General features: G+C 42.6%; 1 protein-coding gene and 1 non-coding gene across 18 annotated transcripts in view; one reads left to right on the top strand and one right to left on the bottom strand.

Annotated features, from left to right (window-relative positions):
- Positions 1-23596, bottom strand: part of CLASP1 (cytoplasmic linker associated protein 1) — a 264159-nt gene that overhangs the window by 171830 nt on the left and 68733 nt on the right. For all 17 annotated transcript variants that reach the window (XM_019802321.2, XM_034654388.1, XM_034654392.1 and 14 more), the window contains exons 3-5: positions 4266-4344; positions 2663-2766; positions 1337-1428 (exon numbers count right to left, since the gene is read on the bottom strand). In XM_019802321.2, the coding sequence (XP_019657880.1) occupies positions 1337-1428; positions 2663-2766; positions 4266-4344 (275 nt within the window). The remainder of the gene's footprint in view (positions 1-1336; positions 1429-2662; positions 2767-4265; positions 4345-23596) is intronic.
- On the top strand, positions 4903-5028 carry LOC117801325. Its single transcript, XR_004623842.1, has one exon. It is a non-coding gene; the product is annotated as a U4atac minor spliceosomal RNA (small nuclear RNA).

The raw sequence follows: 23596 nt of genomic DNA, 5'->3' as shown, positions 1-23596 counted from the left end.
CCCTTGGGAATACAACTCTCTCTGGTAATTTGATGACTTCCTTAGGGTACATTCTCAGGAGTGAAACCACTGTGATCAAAAACTAACATTTTTAAAAACATACAAGTTTGGGCAAATTTAATGGTACTGAAAAGGCCAACATAATGAGCGGAAAAATTTACAAGGTAACATAAACATTATTATCCCAGTTTTGTTTTTGAAAATAATGTACTTTGTAGGTTGGACTAAAAATACACTACCAATTAACCATGATTGTGTGAAGGTGGTAGAAATATACCAAATCATTATTTTCTCCCTGATGTAAATTTCCTGACATATACAATATCACTTTTATAATCAGAAAAGGTGACTTGTACTTTTTCAATTTTCAAAACGTCTCTCCTACAAATAAGCACGTGAAGAAATCCTCAACATCAACAGTCTTTAAGAAAATACAAATTAAGACCACAAAGAGATATCACTACACGGCAATCAAAATGGCTAAAATAAAAAACCGAACACTCAGTGCTAACAAGAATATGTAAAACTGAATCATTCACACATTGCTGGTGGGAATGTAAAACGGCACAGACAACTCTGGAAAACAGTTTGGCAGTTTCTTTAAAATGAAACCCACCGGATGACCCAACAATGGCACCTTTGGGCACCAACCCAAGAGAAATGCAAGCTTACGTGCTGCAGGGACATGTACGTACACGTTCACAGCAGCTTTGCTTGTAACAGCCAGAAAATAGAAATTATTCAAACATTCTGCAACAGGTGAACAGTGACACAAACAGCTACGTTTGTACCGTGGAATTCGACTCGGCAATAAGAAGAAATGAAGCACTGTTCAGGCAACCCCACATATGCAACCTCAAAGGAATTCTGCCGAGTGAAAGAAGTCAATCTCAAAGGCTCACATTCTGTATGATTCCATTTATATAACATTCTTGAAATAACAAAATCATAGGGATGGTGAGATCAGTGGTTGTGGGGGGGGGCAGGGGGTAGCATGAGGGAGTCTGGCGTGCTGCACAGGTCTGTACCTCACTGGTGATGGTGGTTCCCTGGAGCTACACACATGACAGAATGGGGCAGAACTGCACACCCAATGGGTGTGTGTCGCCAGAGGAATCTGTATAAGCCCTGTGCGTTGCATCAATATTGATCTCTGGTGTTGGTAATGCACCACCGATATGCAACATGTAAAGAGTGAAGGATCATGGGGGAGGGGTGCACAGCATTTCCCAGGACATTTCTCTGCAACTTCCGGAAACCCATAGTCACTTCGAAACACAAAGTCTCAACTAACGATGCTCAGCCAAGGAAACCCTCAGGCCCCGCCCAGACTTACGCATTGAGTGTGGCAACAAGGCAGAGGCACGTGCCTTCCCGAGTCCGGAAATTCTTGTGCTTGAAGCCTCCCAGCATTCGGTCCCACACGTACTGTAGGTGACAGAAGACAGGTGAGCAGAGGAGAAGCCTTTATTCAATACAGGGACAACAGAAGAGGGACCTCTCAGCAGGTGCCAAGTCAGCCCCAGCCTCAACCAGTCCCATTTCGTCCTCTCAAGGATATACTGAAAAATAGTAACTTGTATTTCTGTATCAAGTCGGAGTTTTTCCAAACACATTCCTTCATATAACTGCATTTAATTATCCCAACAGTTCTTAAAGGAAGGTGTAACCGTCCCCATTTCATGGGGGAGGAAAATAAGGTCAAGCGAGGCTTGGGTGACTTGCCAGAGAGCACACAGTCCTACTGCTCTCCTGCTCTACAATAGCTGTCCCCACCTCACCCACAAGTCACACATCTGCTCATCCTTTAAGACATTCTGGGCTTTACCTTCCTTGGATGGCTTTTTCTGATCCCCCCAGCCCCTGACCCCAATACATTACACAGTTGGAGCCTGGAAAGGAGGGCTGTGTCCCTCTGTCCATCCGTCCCAGCAGCCCCAGCTCATTAGCAGATAGGAATGAGGGCTCCAGCCAGGCCTCCTGACTTCCCAGATACTACAACCACCTCTTTTCAGAGAAACTGAGTCAGTTACACAAAGGAGCTCAAGAGTCTAATGGATTCAAGCAAGCACTCAATACCCATGTTAAGTCCACTATTTTAGTCAAAGTATACCCTTTGCTATTTATTACTTTCTAAAACATCCTGTATGGGGAGGAGGGGGTGGGCAGGGACAGATAAAATGTTATGAAAATTTTCATGTGAAACACATCAGCTTAAAAGAAATTAAATCCTGGGACACTTGGGTGGCTTGGTCAGTTAAAGCATCCTACTCTTGATTTTGACTCAGGTCATAAGATCAAGCCCTGCAATGGGCTCTGCCCTGAGCGTGGAGCCTGCTTAAAATATTCTCTCTCTCTCTCTCTCTCTCTCACTTGCTCTCCTCGTCCCTCTCCCCCCCTTCCACTTGCACACTCTTGCTCTTTAAAATAAAAAATATATATAAATAGGTAAATATATAAAAAAGTAAACAAAAAATAAGAGAAATTAAGTCTTTTTTCCCCCCAGAGAAACAGCATTCTCGTGCTGGGAGAGGGGCACATGGAGAGGGAGGGAGAGAATCTCAAGCAGACTCCCCACTGAGTAAGGAGGCCAGTGCGAGCCAGACGCACAGGCCAGCATGCCGCACATGCCAGCGGGCCACAGAGCGCCTCCCCGCCCTACCTGGGGATTAGCAGCTTGATCCATGATCTTCAGCAGCAGAGTTTGGTCTTGCTCTCGCACAGAGTCTTTAGCATCTCCCAGTCTGTCTATTAAACTTGGCAGCACTGAAAATCAAAATGTAAACTGATCAAATGAAAGCCTATTGGGGGGGGGGTCTGCAGTCACCAACTGGATATTTCAATTACTGGGAAGACAAAATGTTGGCCTAAATGATGTACACCACTGGAGAACCACCAATCCTCACAGTTCTACTCTTCGCACTGAAATCCATGGGAGCTTACTATAAGAATCTGCAAAATCCTTTGCATGGACACACTACTCTTCCTCTTCCTTAATCGACCTTCCTCCAGCCAGCTCCCAACACGTTTTTAAGCTGATGAGATATTAAAAGGGATGTCAGTGGAAGACCCTGGTAGAAAGGGTCAACACAAAAGGAAGTTTAGGTAAGAGAGGGCTCCAGCACATTCGCTGGGGGTAGAAGGAGCAGGCACTTATGACTCATTCTCTCATCTACACTGTGTCTCTAATTTTACAGAGTATACACGCATGAATTAGAGTCCGGCTCCCCACCCCAGGTGTGGGCCATCAGCTAATGCTCCAAGGGCATTTACCGACCAGAAGTCAGTTTACTTTGCTCCTTCTAAGAGTCTATAACCTTTCTTTTACAAGAGACATCCCTGAACAATTCAACTAACTTATGAGGAAAATGGAATGCTATTAAAATAACAAATTTCTAAAAGGGGGGTTTTTATTTACAGATGGACAGTTAGTGCCAGAATGGGGAAAGAGTTCTTAACCTTATCTGAAACAGCACACTGACCAGAAAGGTAACAGAAATAACAAATACACATGTAGCAACCAAAACTGAGAAGTTCTGTAAGGAAATCCTTATACAAACAAAGCTGCTTGGTGCTTATATTGTCACTATGAAATCCCAGAGGTCAGGAATTTAGAAATGACTAAATCATCTCTAAAACGAAGAAACCTGCTTATTTTTATTTCAGTTTGCTGACATCATTTTCCCTCCAAAGTAAAGAGCAGTCATTTAAGGGACACTTGTAACATTTATGACCAAAGTGAAAACAGAACACCTAGGATATTGATCTGGAAAAAACACAGCTGCATTGGATTTGCAGGCCTTCTCAAAATGGGAAAGCAATGCCTCTCAAAACGGCCAAATATAATTTTGTCAGCACTAAAATGTGATAGCTGATGTTTATAAGAATCTGTGTAAGAATAAAAGAATTAGCAGTAATACTGTGTAATAGAACACGAACTCTGGAAGAAGCCAGCAGAAGGGTATGGTAAAAACAAAAAGCGTGAACATGCCAGCAAGGTGTGGTGAGGTGAGTGGATCTGGGGTGACCCGGGAGAGGAGGAGCAGTGGTGCAGCCCCAGCAGGTGGAGACTGAAGGAGGACTTAAGGGATGGCTGGGAGGGTGGGAGGACTAAATCAGAAGGGTCGGTGCGGCGGAGGGTGAGGGGGATTGCTGGGTCGGAGGGTTGGGAACGGCTAAATGGAGGATCTGGGGAGACTGAGCGAAGGCTGGGGACTGCACGGTGGAGAATGTGGGGGCCCGCTCCACACCTACCCACAGCTCACCTGTGCCAATCTGCGCCTTGAACCGATCCTGCAGCCGGGTGACCAGCGCGGACAGAATGTCCATGCCGAGAAGAACCACCTGCAAAGGGAAACACCGGGAACCTATTAGCCGCCGCTCTCGAGGCCCACGCTCTGGCCCACCAGCTCCCAGGACGCCCCCCCATTCCTGGCTCAAACGCAGCCCGACAGCCTGGAGAGCGCATGCCGACCGGCAAAATAAACTGGTTGTCAAAATAAACTGGCTGCTCTGGTACGCAAAGATCTGTTCACAGCTTAAATAGAAAATGGAAGGTGACATGAAACGAAATAAAAAAACGGCCAGAGGCAGATCCAAGGCACGGGTGCACCAACGTGGAAGTCCGAGCCGCGGCCCCGCCCCCTACCGGCCCCGCCCCGGCGAGCAAGACGTATGCAAATTACTCGCAGCTGGTGCGTGGCCTTCTGGGTAAAACCAAGCAGCATATTCGCGACCTTCGGAAGCCTCAGAAAACAAGAGGCTGCTGATTTGCTTCGGCAGATGTGCTCATCATAAGTACATGAGCTACCAGGCGGTTAGGCCGGGAGTTGTGAATTAGTCACCCCAAGCCAACCCGGTACTAGCGCTTCCTGCTTGCCGCGCACGCACACAACTCGCTTAACCATCCTTTTCTTGGGGTTGCGCTACTGTCCAATGAGCGCAAAGTGAGGGCAGTACTGCTAACGCCTAAACAACACGCTCGCATCAACTAAAGCTTTGCTTTATCTTGGTGCAATTTTTGGAAAAAAGAAAAACCTCTTTTCCACGACTTTCAAGTTTAAGAACAGCGTATGTTTATAAAGCTAGGAGTAATACCATGCTGTTTCAGCAGAGGGTGCTATAATCCAACAGTAACTCAACAGTTTTGAATACGTTTTCCTCAGAATTTCACCGATCCTAACGATTACTCAGTAGGTTGACCTACCTGCACCTGCAATAGACTATATCATAAATAAATACCCACCAAAATACATTGACAGAAGTAAACTTTAATTCGTAAAATCCGCTTTTGCGCTTCAGTACGTAATTAGAAACATTGAACCATGTTTAAAAAGCTATTAAGCCACCTTAAAAATGACAGTCCTCCCTAGTACAAACCCTTTCTCAGTAGGAAGTAATTTTGCTCTGTGCAGCTTTACTAAAACATGGTTCAAAACTGTAAGTGGAGTAGCCCAGTATCTTACAGAATAAATGAACAAAAGTGAGGCAATGACAATAACCCTAACATCAAGCAATGTCATTATAATTCCTTTCATCTGTCTACCCCTGCGTTTTGCAGCTTGTAAATGCAAAGACAGCAGGCCTTTCTATTCAGCTTGGAATCCACTGCTTCAAAACTGCTGAATCAGAACAAACTGTCCTTGCAAGGAACTGGCACCTTGAAGATATCGAAGGAAATAATTCTAAAAAATTTTTATAAAGAGAACATTGGTTGGCAAACAGGGTTTTTTAAAATATGTAATGGTATAAGACATTTAAAAATAGTGGCTTTACTTATCAGCTAAAGAGGATTTAGGTATCAAACTCTGCCTTCCTTCCAAAGAATACAGCATGGAAGGAAAGGGGAATAACTTTACAGTGGAGAAACCTGACAAACGGGCAATATCAACAGCCACAACTCATGTTGACAGCATATATGCTTGGTGTGGTGTGATTAAAATGACACTTTAAATCTATGATGACCTCCTCAAAACCCATAAGCCCAATTTAATCATGAGAAAAACATCAAATTCCCATAGAGGGAACATCCTACAAAATACCTGACCAGTACTGTCAAGGTCACCTAAAACATGGAAGTTCAAGAAACTGTCACAACCTAGAGGCGCAGAGACACATGAAGACTAAATGTAATGTGGTAGGAATGCTGGAAGAGATGAAAGACAGTAGGGAAAAAGTGGAACTCTGAATAAACTATGTCAAGACTTCAGTTAATAATGATGCATTGATATTGGTTTATTAATTATAACATCTATACCATACTAATGTTAGATGTCAATAGAGAGACTGGGTGTGGTGTACATGGAGACTCTCTATACCACCCTAATAATTTTTCTGTGAATCCAAAACTGTTCTAACCACTAAAGCTTGTATTTTAAAAAGAGCAGCCCATCAATTAACTGGAACTGGCTTTTCCCTGATGAAATCCGAAGCATGAGTATGGTCACATCGCTGGTTGGAGGTGGGAGTGTTATTCATTACAAAAATACTAAGAATGTTGCCTTCAAGTTCTCACCACGCCCCTTCATAACTCATTCAAGACTAAGGCATACGAGGACAATTACATCTTCATTTTGAATGAATTCAAAATTCTGTCAGGTATCACAGCCCTTGTTGGTTAAGCTACCTGTGGAATTTGAGGGAACACGGACTTTCTTTCATCTGTTCCAGGATGGAAGTTTACTTGGTAGTTTTGACCAGTTCAGGCCTCGCTCAATCTATAGAGTAAATTTCAAAACGTCTTGCCCAGACAGACTGGGGAGTCCAGAGACTCCCCAAGAAGCCTGGGTTGGCAGACGCAGCGAAGGCCCAGTGAAACAGGACAGGAGAGGACAGAAACAGTCCCAGGCACCTTCACGGCAGAATAGACGACACTGGAAGGAAGCAGAGGGGTTCACTTACAGTTGTCTAGTTCACACTGAGGCACAGCCCCAGGGCCAGGAAGGGAATCACTACCCACAAATGTTTATCTTCACAGCCCAGGCCCCGCTCCTATGTTTCCGTTTCCGTACTGAAGAAGGAGATACATGAATAAAGTCATTGCCCAGGAGACCACGATTATTGGCTGTGAAGCCTCTATGTGCCCCAATTTCCTACCTGTAAAACAGGGACAACAGTAACAGCTACCTCACAGATCGCTGTATGCGAAGTGTGTGATATAGGACTTGGTGCGTGGTACGGGCTAGCCTACACACCTGCTGGCTGTTATCACCAGCTCACTGTCACTGCCATCACCATGGACAACAGGTACCAACTGGTGCTCCGGCAGAGGTATAGGATACCTGACAAGGGACTTGGCTGGCAGACAAGGCTTCCCAGAAAGACTCACACTACATGAGGCTACGTTTTGAAAAACCAACCTTGCACCAAAGGAAGAGACAACCTCTAAGCAGAGGGAAGTGTGCGTGCAAAGGTGTGAGACGGCTGCCACGATGGGGAGAGCTGGAGCGGAGGGCAGCGCTGGGAAGTCACAGGGGAGGCAGCTCAGACATGTCTGCAGGACAATGGGACAGCCACTGAAAAGCTGTACTGGTAAAGAGGGAGAGACAGGGAGCTGGAGATTTAGACAGGGCACAGTGAACCAGCATGAGGAAGGCAGCCTGGGAGAGAAAGGGCAAAGGCAGGGAAGGGATTGGGCTCGCACCCAACACTTACTGCCTTTAGTTTTCACTAAGCCATTAACTATGCATTACCTTCAAACACCTCCTTCAATATTCTATTTCATTTTCTGAGTTTATGCTTGTTTCCACAGCAAAACTCCTTCAATAAGGAATACTGTGCCTGGTATTTCCTCAAAATTTCCCTACTATATAGCACAATAGTGGATTCATGGTAAATGGTCAATAAACCCCTACTACTATACAAAACAAAAACAAAAAATAAGCTACTTTACTGATTAGTAATGAATTCATCTGTAATGGATGAGTTCTTTTTTTTTTTTTTTTTAAGATTTTATTTATTTATTCAACAGAGATAAGAGACAGCCAGCGAGAGAGGGAACACAAGCAGGGGGAGTGGAAGAGGAAGAAGCAGGCTCCCAGCAGAGGAGCCTGACGTGGCTCGATCCCGTAACGCCGGGATCACGCCCTGAGCCGAAGGCAGATGCTTAACCGCTGTGCCACCCAGGCGCCCCTGTAATGGATGAGTTCTTAAGGTCCAATACAATTCCTTAATCCTACAACTTTAAAAACGTGCTTTCAAAGGGAGTTAGTAAATTGCTAAGTAACTCAAACTAACCATCATGCTAAAAATAACTAAAAATGCTAAATTATAAAAGAACATCTGCTTGGAAACATCAGAGAATAAGGAAGGCAAAGAAAAGTTACCAGTTATGAAACGTAAGTAAACTAAAATCCAGTGGGATAAGGTTGCAGCACATGGTCCACTTTTGCCCTCGGGCCATTTAAACACTGGGAAGGGACAACCAAGACACTAAGAATTGCTTTCAATGACCACATGGGTCTAGGAGAAGAGAGGTTGGATTCCAGAGCCCTCAAAGGTTCATAGCCTGGATAGCCCCCTACAACTTGGGTTAGAAATCCAAATGGCTATACCTAATTGATTCTCTTGTATATTGACTTTGGGTTATCTGGTCTTGCTTAGCTCAGTTTTAAATTTTATAATACACCTATAGATCTAGAGTGAACTGAAAGTAAAAGAGTCTTCAGATAGACCACAGACCAGCTTCAAAGAATCTGGGTGGCCCAAAAAAATATCACTCCCTGACATCAGATGGAAATGATCTTAGCTTAGGTGGTGCCCTAAAGCCCTTGACAGATAAAAACCCTAATCACTTCCAGATGGAGAGAGCAGCATCCTCTCTAGTCCTCAATTTACTTCTATGAACAATTTTCAAATACTATGTCCAAAACACAGCCAAAGACAACCAGGCACACCCGACAACTATAAATGAAAACTGGAAGAAACACAGACACACATGAACTATGTACACGAAAATAACTAGAAACAGATTATTAAAATAATAATTCTGGGGTGCCTGACTGGTTCAGTCAGTAGAGCATGCCTCTTGGTCTCAGGGTCATGAGCTCAAGCCCCACTTCGGACACAGAGCTTACTTAGTAATAATAATAATAATTCTTACTACGTGTAAGAAGATAAAATATGTGATTAAAATTTGGGGAGAGAAACTACAACTTTTAAAAAGTAACATCAATTTTTGAAAGCACCAAATAATACCAGAATTCAGTATACCATGGATAGGCTTTAAAAGCACACTGGACACTAAGTCTGCAGAAAAAAACAGAATGAAACACAAAGAGGCAAAAAGATGAAAAATTCAAAATAGTAGGTAAGAGACAAAGGATACACAGAAAAGAACTAACAAGTTTAAATGGAGTTCAAAAAAGAGAGTCCACAACAGCACACAGCTGACACCCATTTGGATCACTATTATAAAAAGGAAGGAAGGAAGGAAGGAAGGAAGGAAGGAAGGAAGGAAGGAAGGAAGGAAGGAAGGAAGGAAGGAAATAACAAGTGTTGGGGAGGACATGGTGAAATTAGAACTCCTGGCATACCACTGGTAGGAAAATAAAATGGTTCAGTTACTGTGGAAAATGATATGGTGGGCCATCAAAGGATGAAACACAAAATAACCATATGATCCAGCAATTCTACTTCTGGGTATACACCCAGAAGGATTTCAACAGATACTTGTACATCTATGTTCCTAGCACCATTATTCAAAATAGCCAAAAGGTGGAAAAAGCCAAATTTTGAACCAAGTGTCAAATTAACCACCATACTTAATGATGAAATACTGGGGAAAAAGGAAAAAAATTAAAAGTATAAAACAAAGAAGCAAAACTGTCATTATTAATGGAAAATATAACTATAAGTAGAAAATCTGGAAGATATACAGGAACATTATAAAATTTAAAACTGAGCTAAGCAAGACCAAATAGCACAAAGTCAACATACAAGAGAATCAATTACATTTCCATACCAACAAGCCAAAAAGGAAATTTTTTGTTTCCATACTTAATTTCATAAAAATAAACACCTAGGAATAAATCTAGCCAAAACAAGTATCTACTCAAAAAGCTATGGAACAAAATAGATAGACAGACAGACAGGACTAAAATAAATGGAAAGATAAAACTACAGGTTGGAATCCTCAGTACTGTGAAATTTTCATTTCTCCCAAATTGATCTACAGTAAAATTTCACCCAAAATCCCAACTATGTATTTTTTAAAGAACTTCACATGTTGGACACCTGGGTGGCTCAGTCCATTAAGCATATGCCTTCAGTTCAGGTCATGATCCCCGAGTCTTGGGACTGAGCCCCACATCCAGCTCCCTGCTCAGCAGGGTGTCTGCTTCTCCGTCTGCCTCTGCCCCTCCACCTGCTTGTACTCTGTCCATCTGTCTGTCTCTCTCTCAAATAAATAAAATCTTAAAAAAAAAAAAAGAACTTCACAAGTTGATTCCAAAATCTATGTGTAAATGACAATGGCAAGACAAGAGGTGATAAAACTTGCTCCCACTTGGTATCAAGATTATAAAATGGTAATAATTAAGGCAATGTGCTATCAGGTCAAGGAAAGATAAATATACCAACAGAAGAGAATAAAGAAACAGAATCACACATATATGGGCACTTAATTTATGATAAAGTGGGCACTACAGAGCAGCGAGAACAGGGCTGCTCTTTTAAATAAATGCCCCTGGGCAACTGAATATATGGAATAAAAAAAGAAACTGACTCCTATCTCACACCATACACAAAAATGAATTCCCAGTATTAGAGATAAGTGTGGAAAAGTAAAACAAAAAAGCTTTTAGAAAATGACCTAAGAAAATAGGGCATATAAACACAAACCCTAAAGGAAAAGACTGATGAATTGGATCAAACTGAAATTAAGAATTTGGGCATACCAAAACACTGTAAAAAAGTGAAAGGCAAGTCATATAGGAAGAAGATATTTATGAAACAAATAAGCAACAAGAGGCCTGATTCTAGAATATATACATATATAGATCTTCTACAAACCAATCAATAGGCAACCCAGAACAAAAACGGGCAAAATATCTGAATAGACACTTCATAAAAGACAGCAATGGTCAGAAGTATACAAAAAGTTGTTCAGCCTCCATTAGTTATCAGAGAAATGCAAATTAAAATTATAAAGAAATGCTACTACATACTCCCCAGAATGGCTAAAATTAAAGACTGACAAGACCAAGTGTTGCCAAGAACATGGAAACTCTCATACATGCTGGTAGGAATGTAAATGTAAACCAACACTTTAGAAAACATGTTGGTATCATCTACCAAATTTGCAGCAATTCCACCACTAGGAACATGCCCAATAGATATACATGCACATATGCAACAGGTGAAACGCACAAAATTTCTCAGAGCAGCGCTATTTATAATAGCCTAAAATTAGAAACCTATGTGTCCACCTATTGTAGAATGTATGACCTGTGGTCTTCATACCAAAGAATACAATAAACAATAAAAATAAGTGAATCACAACAATGCTCAACAAATCAGATAAATCTCATAATGAGTGAAAAGGCCAGACACAAAGTATTTGCACATTTGTATGAAATTCAAAAACAAGCAAACATAAACTGTAATTTTAAGGTACATATCTGGGTAATAAAACTAAAAAGAAAAGAAAGTGAGTACCATGAAAGCCAGGAGTGGTTACTTCAGGGAACATTAGCAATGCTCTACCTCTTTTCCAGAGGACCAATTAAACAGCTGTTAGCTGAATCACAACTCAGAAAGCTGTTGTCTTTGTGTTTCATGCACTTTCTACATACAGTTCACAATTTTTTTAAAGTTTAAAAACTAGAAAAGTGGGAGTGTTTCTGGACCCCTTGGCCTGTAAGTCTGTGGCAAGTGCTAGACTTGGTCTCTGCCTCTCTTACTTTCCAAACCACCAGTGAAAGCTCCAAGAATAGAAGGCACCACAGTTCTCGTTCTAGAGTGTGACATCTGCTCATTCACCAAAGAAAGAAATACGAAAGCCTCTCCCCAAAAACATCCGTAAGGGACAAGCTAGGGAGGAAGACCACCGCATCTCTGAAGCTTCAGAACATGGGACTGGCTTGAGTAAATATAATAGTTTACACTCCTATTGTACCTTATTGTTTTTAAGGCACTTGGGGTGAACCTCAATAATCCCACACTAACCTGAGATGTAGACCACACTCTCCTGAATTTGCAAATGAGGAAAATAAAGACCAAAGAGGTCAAAAGAGTACCCTAAGCCATGAAGTTGGGATGGGATAGTGACCAAACCAAAAATAACCCTAAGCCTCCTGGCCTTATCAAGGCCATTTTCAGTACAGCAAAATCGCAATCTCCCAAACCCCATTTTTAACATCTTTCTCATCTCTGTCTAGCTAGCTTACATATGACCTCGAGTGAGACACAATACTTCTCTGCCACTAATACCAGATAACCTCTCAGGTCGGCCTCAGCTCTAAACTTCTCTGATGCCCTGATAATGCCCAGAACAGGACAAAGTGCAGGGCTTTGTCACACAGATCTAGGATTGAATACCAGCTCTATCTATTACCCCTACCAGCCAGCTGGGCTGTTCCATCGCCAGCCTTCACATGCTTCATCAGTAAGATCAGAACAATAATACCTTACAGAATATACATGAGGGTTAAGAGTTTTAACACAACGCCTGGAATACAGTAGTACTCAGTAAGTGCCTGTTCCCTTCTTTATGAGAGCACCACTTTAAAAAACTTTAAAACCTAAAAACAAAACAAAACAAGCAAGTCTGGCATAGTCCAAAAAAGAAAGTAGTTACCCCAAATCCCATCACTCAACAATAACTCTATTACCATTTTGATGACTGTCCCCCAAGACATCTCTGCATACACATATCTGCATGTGAATTTTACATGAACGAGAGAGAGAGAGAGAGAGAGAGAGAGATAGGTGCATAGTTTTTTTCACTCAATATGCCATGAAGTCTTCCCCAATACAGATAAGGATCTATACCCCCATTTTCAGTGACTGTCTGATACCCTATTGTATCTAAGTATCATAAATACTGATCCAATCTCCCCAACCAATGCTGGCATTCAGGTTTGGTTAGAATTTTTCACTATTGCGGGGTGCCTGGGTGGCTCAGTCGTTAAGCATCTGCCTTTGGCTCAGGGAGTGATCCCAGGGTTCTGGGATCGAGCACCACATCGGGCTCCCTGCTCCGCTGGGAGCCTGCTTCTTCCTCTCCCACACCTCCTGCTTGTGTTCCCTCTCTCGCTGGCTGTCTCCCTCTCTGTCAAATAAATAAATAAAATCTTTAAAAAAAATTTTTTTTTCACTATTGCGAATAAGGCTGTGATGGTACTCACTTCCACACTTGTACGGTTATCTCCTTTGGAAAAATTCTGAAAAGGACAACTGCTGGGTCAAACAGAACACACACTGTACCCCTGGTGAGCTCTATTTTTAACATAATGCACTAGGTGCCCTGTGGGGTTACAGGCTGCTGACTTCTACAAATTTGTTGGTTATTTTAGAAGACTCCACACTGCAACCTTATTAAATAAGGAGGAAATTAATTAGCACTCTATGCTGCACTCACTTTTAATTCCAAGAATAAGAACACAACACAAATACCAAAAAAAAAAGTGTGATAAAGTCAGTGACTTTGTGTATTCACGTGTCGGATGGGAGAATTATTCACCCAAAGTCGTTGTCCTTCAAAGTTGTCACCGAGGGAGTCCCTGCAACACTCATCCCAGTGATAATGCCACCAAGCATTCCTCTGGAATGGCCTCCAGAGACAGTTTATGAGCCGTAAGTCTGTTAAAATATGGGTAACTAATAGTAGATTAATGGCACTAACCAAGTTATCGGCTTGTTACCTGTCGTTGCCTACGTACAAGGATTTTACCAACGGTAAAGGAACTGAGGACCATGACATCACCGTTGTAAACGTGCAGCAGTAGGCCAAGCGAAGCGAGGAGGCAAGGTCTAACTACAGAGAGGCAGTTAGTAACCACTGCAAATCTAGTCTCATACGACGTTCAGCAGTGACAGAAACGCTGTCTCTGCACTGTCCGACACGGCAGCCGCTAGTCACGTGGCTACTGAGCAACTGAAATATGAGTGTGAATGAGAAACAGAACTCGGCATTTTACTTAAAACATGAAGTTACTTAACTTTAAATAGCCACACGAGGTTCACGGCTACCGTGCTGGGACGGCGCAGCTCTACACCGATGGTTGCAAACCCCAGCAGGTAAAAACCCAGGCGAATGTGTGAGAAGGGCAGGGGACCACCTCTTTAAGCTCTGCTCACTTGACACCATGTAAGAAGTCAAGTCACTGGGGCCAGATCTCCAGATTTTAAACACTGGCCACTTACTGAATGAATTCTAAGGGACTGGAAAACATGTTGTGTGTCCAACCCAGCCAAAGACCCCAAAATCTGCAACTTCTCTCTTCCACATACATTTCATAAATGTGAGACCAGACACCAAAATATTCACGGTTATCTAAGGGATTAAGCAAAGATCCCAGTTGCCCGCCTGGGCTGCGCCACCCCAGCCAGCCAGCCAGCAAGGCTCAGAGCTCTGCCCTCTGCCCCAGACTCTCCTACAAGTCTCCCCATGCTCCTCCTCCAAAGCCCAGGTCCTGATCCTTCCAACAGAACTTTCAGCTGGCCCCGTCTAGGAGGTCTTTCAGCCTCCTGAGTCCACCCAGGCCAAGACCTGTCACTCTCCCCAGGTCCTTTATATGCATCTCTCCAAAACCACTACTCACTACTCAAAGCAGGATGGTTCCTCATACAGCCTTTCTCATTCCCACCCACTTTCCCAGGGACAGCAAGGGGCTGGGGGTAAGAGGGCCTGGAAGGCGCAGGGCAAATCAACTGTTACCTTGCATATAGTCTCTTTATTATGTTATTTCATCCACACAACAATACCTCGAGCCAGATACCACATCTATAAATATCCCTACTGTACAGATAAGGAAGCAAAAACTAGGCAAAGTCACTCAGCTATTAAGTGGCTCAAATAATACCCATTAATCAATCAGTCTTACAAAAGGGCAAAGCAAGAACACTAAGACGGCGATGACAAAGTCAGAGACTCCTGTGTGCGTGCTCACCCCAGAGAACCATCTGCGCACTGGCTACACTTCTGGCAAAAAGTGGACATCATTCCTAACAGCTAAAAAGTGGTAACAATCCAAATATCCATCAACTGGAGAACAGATAAAATGTGGTACATCCATACAACTAAATACCATTCAACAAGAAAGAGGAACAACGTACTGATAAATGCTACAATACAGATGAACAAGGAAAACAGGATGCTGTGTAAAAGAAATCAGACACAAAGACGACATAGTGTCTGATTCTGTTTATACGAAACGTCCAGAAAAGGCAAATCTACAGGCACAGAAAATAGATAAATAATCGCCTACAGTTGGAGGTGGGAATGGGACTGACTACAAATGGGGATAAGGGGTCTTTTGAGAGTGATGGGGAAATGTACAACTTTGTAAATTTACTATACTAAAAATAATTGAATGATACACTAAACAGATAAATTTTATGGCACATAAATTATACCTCTATAATGCTGTTCAAGGGGCGCCTGGTGGCTCAGTCATTAAGCGTCTGCCTTCGGCTCAGGGCGTGATCCCAGAGTCCTGGGATCGAGCCCCACATCAGGCTCCTCCACTGGGAGCCTGTTTCTTCCTCTCCCACTGCCCCTGCCTATGTTCCCTCTCTCACTGGCTGTCTCTCTCTCTGTCAAATAAATAAATTAAATCTTAAAAAAAAAAAATCAGTTCGGGGCACCTGGGTGGCACAGTGGGTTAAGTGTCCAATTCTTCTTGGTTTCAGCTCAGGTCATGATCTCAGGATCGTGGGATCAAGCCCCGCATCAGGCTCCGAGCTCAGCATGAAGTCTCTTGAGTTTCTCTCTTTCCCTCTCCCTCTGCCCCCCCGCCAGCACTCTCTCAAAAATAAATCAATCTTTTTTAAACAATGAGTTAATGGGCTTAAAAGAACTCTGATCTTTCTGGAGACTGGATCATGAAGAACTGATGACATCTGCCAAAGGCAAGTATTGGTTATTCCTCTACCCAGAAATACTGCCTGTTGTAGAAGGAAAGCAAGGCCACAGGTTGGGTCAGTAGCTTGTGCAGACCAAGAGTCCTCCCGGTTCTCCTGAGAACTCTCTGAAGAACTCACGGTGCACCCAAACCTCAACAGTTCTGCTTGTGGCCCACTGGCCACCCACAGTTTTCCTGAATATGCTACGCCCTTCCTTACATGGCCCCCTGCCTGATACATTTTGCTTTTCCCTCTTCTGTATGCTCTTCTCCTCTTTCAAAGCTCTCTTCAAGCACCATGAATTCCAGTGCCCTCCCATTTATACCCACTAATCTGAGACAGAAAGCTGTGTTTCCAGCATCCCCACCATACACAGTTCTTCCAGCTGGCAGACTCAAGGGACCTCTGGTTTTTACACCATCTACTAGCCTAATATGAAGAGTCTAGACTCTAAGCTTCTGTAAGGCAGAAGCTCCATCTTCTCCATTTCTGTATCATCAGTGTCAACCATAATGCTAGCAAATCTGGGGACTGGGACTGGATGGAAAGTGGCTGGATAAGACAGTAATAATAGTGTAAATTGCTATTTAGTTCGTTTGAATGAAGCATTCCAATTAACAATCCCAAATACAATAACTGGCATAACCGGTATAACTCTCATTTTCTCCTATTGGTAGCCTTGCTTCCACCCTGTCCCCATTCCATCTATTCTCACCACACAACCAAAGGTCCTTTTAAAGATTTTATTCATTTTATTTATTTGAGAGAGACAGAGAAGAAGGAGGAGCAGTGGGGGAAGGAAAGGGAAATAATCACAAGCAGACTCCATACTGAGCGTGAAGCTGATGTGGGGCTCGATCCCACAACCCTAAGATCGTGACCTGAGCCAAAACCAAGAGTCGGACACTAAACCGACTGAGCCATCCAGGCGCACCAACCAGAAGGTCCTTTTAAAAGGTAACTCACATCATGTCACTCCTATATTCTAAAGCCTCCAATGGTTTCCCATGTTGGGTAAGAGTGGGTCTGTACAATGGCCTACAAGTCCTCACAGCCTGACCTCCCATTCCCTCTCTGAGTTCACGGGCCTCCTTTCAGCGGCCTCCTGGCTGTTCCTCAAATGGCCCCTACTTGCACCTGACATTCTCTCCCTAGAATCCTCTTCCCCAAGATATCCACCTTGCCTGTCCCAGCATTTCATTTCCATCTTTGTTGAACCAAGTCTTCTTGGCCAGGTCCGTTGTGACCAGCCTACTGCACCACGTGCACCCCTTACAGAACTTATCACTCTCCAGTATTCTAAAAAATTTACTCAGTTAACTTGCTTATGAGTTCTTTCCCCCAAGTAGAACATAAGCTCTATGAAGAAAGGCATTTTCATCTAATTATTCATTGCTGTAGTCCAGAACCTCATTTGTTAAATAAATGCATGAATTTGATATGCCTTAATGCTCACTTGGAAAAGTGTCTTTCCCCTAAATTCAAAATCATGTTGAAAATGAACAAATAATTTGACATAACTAACTCCTTTTATACTACTTTATGCTAAAAAGAGAGGCCAAAATATTAATTAAATAGAAACTGGTACAACTGAAGCATCAGGAAAGTGGTGATCCCATGTAAGAAGCCCCACACTAGGGTCAGGAGACCTGGACCCTAGCTGTGCCACCAAGTGACTGCAAGGACATCACTTCTCTCTGGACCCCTATCTACAAAACTAAACCAGTGGTCTCCAAGGCCCTGGAAACTCCGTGGTCTGAATTCTGTTCTTTGTTCACCCTCTTCTGCAGTGGTGCTCACTGGGAATGCTGTCGATCTCAGGGAATGTGGGGCCTTCCTCCAGGTTCCTCAAGAGCAGGTGGTGGAACTTACTCCTTCCTGGTTATCAGCACAGGTGATAAGTTCTGCTGGTGTCTGTCTCCGTCAAGACCTCTAAACTTTGACTGCACACCCTTATTAGAACACTTCAGAGGCATATTTATTTATAATCACACAACCTGCTGTTATGCAGACATACAGTAAAATTATAAAATACATGAAAAATACTTCCAAAAAACAGAACTGAAAATCAATTTAACAGGGACTCTAACATGTTCTTGCTGCGGCCCGATGGCCTACCCTGGCCCCACCGAGAAGCCCACTTATCGAAAAGGTGAGGCAGCATCCACTGTGAAGCCGTACCTCACCCTGACTGGGAAGGAGGGAACACCACAACAGAAAGGAATCCTCCAGGGTCCCACTTCCTAGGAAGCATCTCACTGCCGATCAGGGGGAAAGAAACTTTTGAAAGAATATACTCCCAAGTCTCGCAGACTCCAAATTATGACGAATTTCAGAGCTAGTCAAATTCTGGCACACTCTGCTCAGATATTTCATAAGAATGATCTTACAAACCAAAGCGTTCAACATGGCTTTGGTCCCTTAAGAACATTTTATGAAAAATCAATCCACTGAACTGCAGCAATCAGCAAAACTACTGCAGAGTACAGATAGCCATCCTTTGTCTGAACTCAAGGAGAAAGCCTTACTTAAGCTCACTGTGATGGAGACGGGCAAGGTGTGGACCACAGCTGGTGGGATGTGCAAACCGGACAGCTCAAAACAAACCAGCAGAATGCTCAATCTTCAGAAACCCAGTACTCGGGGCCTGGGGGGAGAGAAGGTCCAAGCAGCAGACAGAGAAAAGTCTTTGGAGTCAGACAAAACTCTGGTTCAGACAGTGGTGCCACTATTCTTACGAGCTATGGGACCCTAATCAAGTTAACATCTCAAAGTCCGTGTATGTATCTGCAAAATGGGATACCTAACAACCCCTTCTACAGATGACTGGGAGGATTACTGAAGCAAACTATATTACCAGGCACAGTGAGCCACACACAGTAAACATGGCCCTAACATGTTAAGCTTTGGGGCTTTGTGAGATAACAAAAGAGAAATATCCTGAGGGTGCCTGCCTGGATAGTTCAGTCAGTTGAACGTCCACCTCTTGATTTCAGCTCAGATCATGACCTCAAGGTTGTGAGATTGAACCCCACGTCAGGCTCCATGCTCAGCATGGAGTCTGCTTGTCCCTCTCTCTCTGCTCCTCCCCCTGGCTCATGTGTGCTCTCTCTCAAATAAATAAATAAAATCTTAAAAAAAAAAAAAAAAGGAAAGAAAGAAAAAAAAGAAATATCCTACAAATAGATGTCTGCTAGCTGAAGCCCAGGAAAGAAGGAAGCCTGAGATGCAGATACCAGTCTAAGACCTATATGTATGAATGAGATTCCCCAGTGAGGACATGCAGCAACAGGTCAAAAGTATCCTGTTAGTGGGGCGCCTGGGTGGCTCAGTTGTTAAGCGTCTGCCTTTGGCTCAGGTCATGATCCCAGGGTCCTGGGATCAAGTCCCGCATCGGGCTCCCACTCCCTGTACTCATGTTCCCTCTCTCACTGCCTCTTTCTCTGTCAAATAAATAAATAAAATCTTTAAAAAGAAAAAAAAAGGATCCTGTTAGAAACCAACAGCAGTACAACCAACTAGAAATACCAGGGCATTCCCATTGTCAAATAGGTTGGGAATACAGGAATATTCTGATTAGCATTCTGACAAGCCTTAGCAATACAATAAAAAAAGAGAAAGTATAAAGAGATAAAAGAACTAAAAAATAAAAGACAGTATCACCATTACTTGCAAATAATTATCTACTAAGAAAATACAAAACAACTGAAAATTAGAAGTGACAAGAGAATAAGTTGGCCAAATCTCATACATATATAGTAAAACCTATATCTTTTCATTACAGCTATCAGAAGCGGGAAGAAAGTTTGAGGAGAAAAAATCAAATTTAGAACTCCAACAAAAAACATATAGTAATTAGGACTGAACTGTAAGACCTATGTGAAGAAACTATAAAAATTTTACTAGTGGGCATAAAGAAAGCACAAATAAAGAGAAATATCATACTCCTGCAGTAAAAATAAGAATAAACACAAGTAAAAGAGAAACAACAAACTGGGCCAAAAAATATCTGTAAAATATGTAGTGAAGGATCATGTCCATGATTTAAAAAGAAACTATTTTTTAAATGGACAATTCATTCTATAAAACATCAAATAAACATACAAAGTTGCTCAGTCTCATTTATATCCAAAGAACTGCAAAGCACAATAATGATACACCATTTATAACCGATCAGACTCAGGTAAATTTTAAAAAATTAATAATGGCCTATGTGTTTGGAGGCTTCAGGAAAATAGACACTAGCATAAACTGCTTGCAACCCTGAGAAGTGTAACTGATACAGGATTTGGGCACACAATTGATAGCTATCAAATTTTTAATATGTAGAAACTTGACCCAGCAAGTTCATCTAGGAATCTATTTCAGAAACATTAACAAAAGTATGCAAAACAGTACAGTGTGCATACAACTGTGGTCACTATGGCATTATTTTGTTAAAAAAAAAAAAGAATTAAAAATAATTCTGGGGTTCCCCACTGGCTCAATCAATGGAGCATGTGACTCTTGATCTAGGGGTCATGAGTTCAAGCTCCACACTGGGCACAGAGCTTACTTAAAAGTCATCATCATTATCATCGTCATCAATAGGTAACTGGGGAAATTAGTTATGTGTCCATGTGTGCTAACTGAATAATTAAAAACAATAACAAATACAATACCAATGAGCAATCCAAACATGAAATTAGAAAACAACTCCTTTTACAACAGCACCAAAAAGAAAACAATGCTTAGGAATACGTTTAACAAGAAGAAAGTGCAAGACTTGCACACTGAAAACTACAAAATACTGTTGAAAGAAATTCAAGAAGACCTAAATAAATGGAAAGATACCATTTGTTCATGGAAAAGAAGACAATACTGCTAAGGTGGCAATACTCTCTCTACAGATTCAACGCATTTGCTATCAAAATTCCAGCAGCCTTTCTCTGCAGCAATTGACAAGTCATGCTTTGGAGTTTAAAAAAGAAAGACAAAAGCCAGCTGCGGCACAATATGTATCACGTGACCTTATTTGCCTTTTTAAAAAAACCTGCCTGCAGTATTTGTGTGCGGGTAAGTTTGCATTACAGGGAACAGGCTTCTTATTCCTGTGCCTCACACATCTGTGTTACAACATTTTCATAACAAGCACATATAATTTCGTAGTGTAAGAAAATCACAATAAAAAACTGTTTAATATTTTAAGTTTTAAACAAATAATTTTAAATTCCCTGACAGGCTGCCTTCCAGGAAGGAACAGAAGACAGCCTTCAGTCCAGGTTTGGCCTACACAGTGGAGAAAGAATCCAAATCCAGGAACACCCCTCCGCCCCAAGGTTATTCCACCTCTGGCAGGAGAGTAAGACTCTAGTAATATTTATTCTAAGAACAGCCAGTGACTGACGACCACTGGAAGCTACAAGAGGGGAGCATGTGGATTCATGACATTCTCTCTACTTTCGTGCAGGTTTGAAATCTTTCAAAATACAAAGTGAGGGGCGCCTGGGTGGCACAGCGGTTAAGCGTCTGCCTTCGGCTCAGAGCGTGATCCCAGCGTTATGGGATCAAGCCCCACATCAGGCTCCTCCGCTATGAGCCTGCTTCTTCCTCTCCCACTCCCCTGCTTGTATTCCCTCTCTCGCTGGCTGTCTCTATCTCTGTCATATAAATAAATAAAATCTTTAAAAAAAAATACAAAGTGAAAGAAAAACGATACAGGTGCCTAGATCTTTGATCTTCAGGGTCCAGCTCTCCTTAACTAGTTAGGGATCAGGATTAAGACTCATGACCAATGTTCTGGGAAGAAGAAAGCTCTCACTGTACAACTGTATCCTAAGGTCCTCCTGTCTCTTACCCTAAACGCTACAGTGACTTCAAACAGTATCTTGCAGTGCTGTGATCTTATACAACCACTATTAAAGGAAAACTCCAACAAAATAAAACAATAAGACAAGTATTTGGAGTTGAGAGGAGGGCAGATGAGGCCAGCCCTCTGACATACTGTGCTTCCTAAATAAAGGATAAGGCAGGTATTTAAAGGGTTTTTAAAAACTAGTTACAATGAGTATGTTCACTATTCTCTCTTGTGGAAAGCCACTGGTTTCTTCCCATGACCAGCATACCTACAAGGGTCATGACAGGTCTGCCAGCCCCAGGATGCTAGAATCAGAGGATGCTAGAATCGGCAACTCACTGGAAAGGGCTCAAGGTTTCATTTATGTTAGGGCGTAACGTCAGAACGTGTTCTGTGGTTTCTCTGGGAACAAAACTTTTTCCTCTGACTGCAGCATAATATGTTCCTATGGGTTGCAACGTAAAATAGATTTCTTTACTATGGACCCTAGCAAAAGAGTCTGACAAGCCGATCACCTTTTGTTTCCTTAGAGCAGAGCCCAGAGCTGGACAAAGCACAGAAACGCAGCAGACAGTCTACCTGGCCTGAGCATTTGCTGAGTACACATTTGCTGACAGCGAGTTCTTCCCAGAACCAGGGACAGGGAGATAACTCATGGCAGGCACCCAGCACACAGCCTCAGAGAAGGCACTCAATGTATTTGGTTCTCCTCCCTCGTCCTGCCTTTCACGGATTTCTCTAGTCATCCAGCAAAGAATAAATAACTCCAACACGACATCAGGCCAGCAGAAGACAACAGAGGGGTCCCAACACCAAGGGAGTCTTTTTTTCCCCTCCACAAAAAACCAACAGGGTACAATATTTAACAGCTCTTCCAAACGTTCAAATAAATACAGTTTGGAAACTTTTCCACTTTGGAGCTATCCCAAACTCTTCAATTATTTACAAGGAGATCAAACATCAGAACAGAAACACAACAGGCAGGTTCTGTTTAAGCTGGGCCTTTGTCCTCTGGGCTTTTGTGGCTGCTCAAGTTTTTTAAGCTCTATCTTTCAACGATGCAGCTGGATACAGATCTCCCTGCCTTTGTCTGACTTTGTTCTCTTCGATCTGGAAAGGGAGTCACCAGGCCCTTCTGGTCCCCATGCCTTCATCTGTGCAATGACTGTGTGACGGTTTGCTGGAAGTGCCTACATCACACCGCAAGAAACACTGAGGCAGGTAAAAGCAACATGATTTTATCAAAGAGAGCAAGTAACCGTTTCAAGAGGAGGCAAGCAGAATCGGCAGAAAGCTCTCATGGGTTGAGCCCCTCCTCTTACGATCCAGAAGTTCATTCATGCTTCCAAACACACAATGCAGGGTGGCCTTGCCAAAAATTAAAAACATTACACATGCCTACACGCTTAATGAATTCACTTATGAAAAATAAGCCAACTTGTTCCAGTGCAGAAAGCTTAAAGGCAGGGCAGAAAAATCAAAATAAATTTGCTGCTCTAATCTCTTCTAACTTCCAGCCCTTTGGAAAACAAAAAGGCCTTGTAAACTGGGAATAAATTCTCAGCTCTGGAGAAGCCAGCTTTTTCTGTACTACTTCCTACTCAATCTAATTCTGATTTCAAATCTCCAAAGCACGCAAGGACCACATTTGAGGGGAAATAAAAGAGAAAGAGTGAGGGATTAAAATGCAAGTTC

Source organism: Ailuropoda melanoleuca, chromosome 2 (assembly GCF_002007445.2).
Source record: "Ailuropoda melanoleuca isolate Jingjing chromosome 2, ASM200744v2, whole genome shotgun sequence".
Lineage (NCBI taxonomy): Eukaryota > Metazoa > Chordata > Mammalia > Carnivora > Ursidae > Ailuropoda > Ailuropoda melanoleuca.
This window is presented reverse-complemented; position numbering and strand designations above follow the sequence as displayed.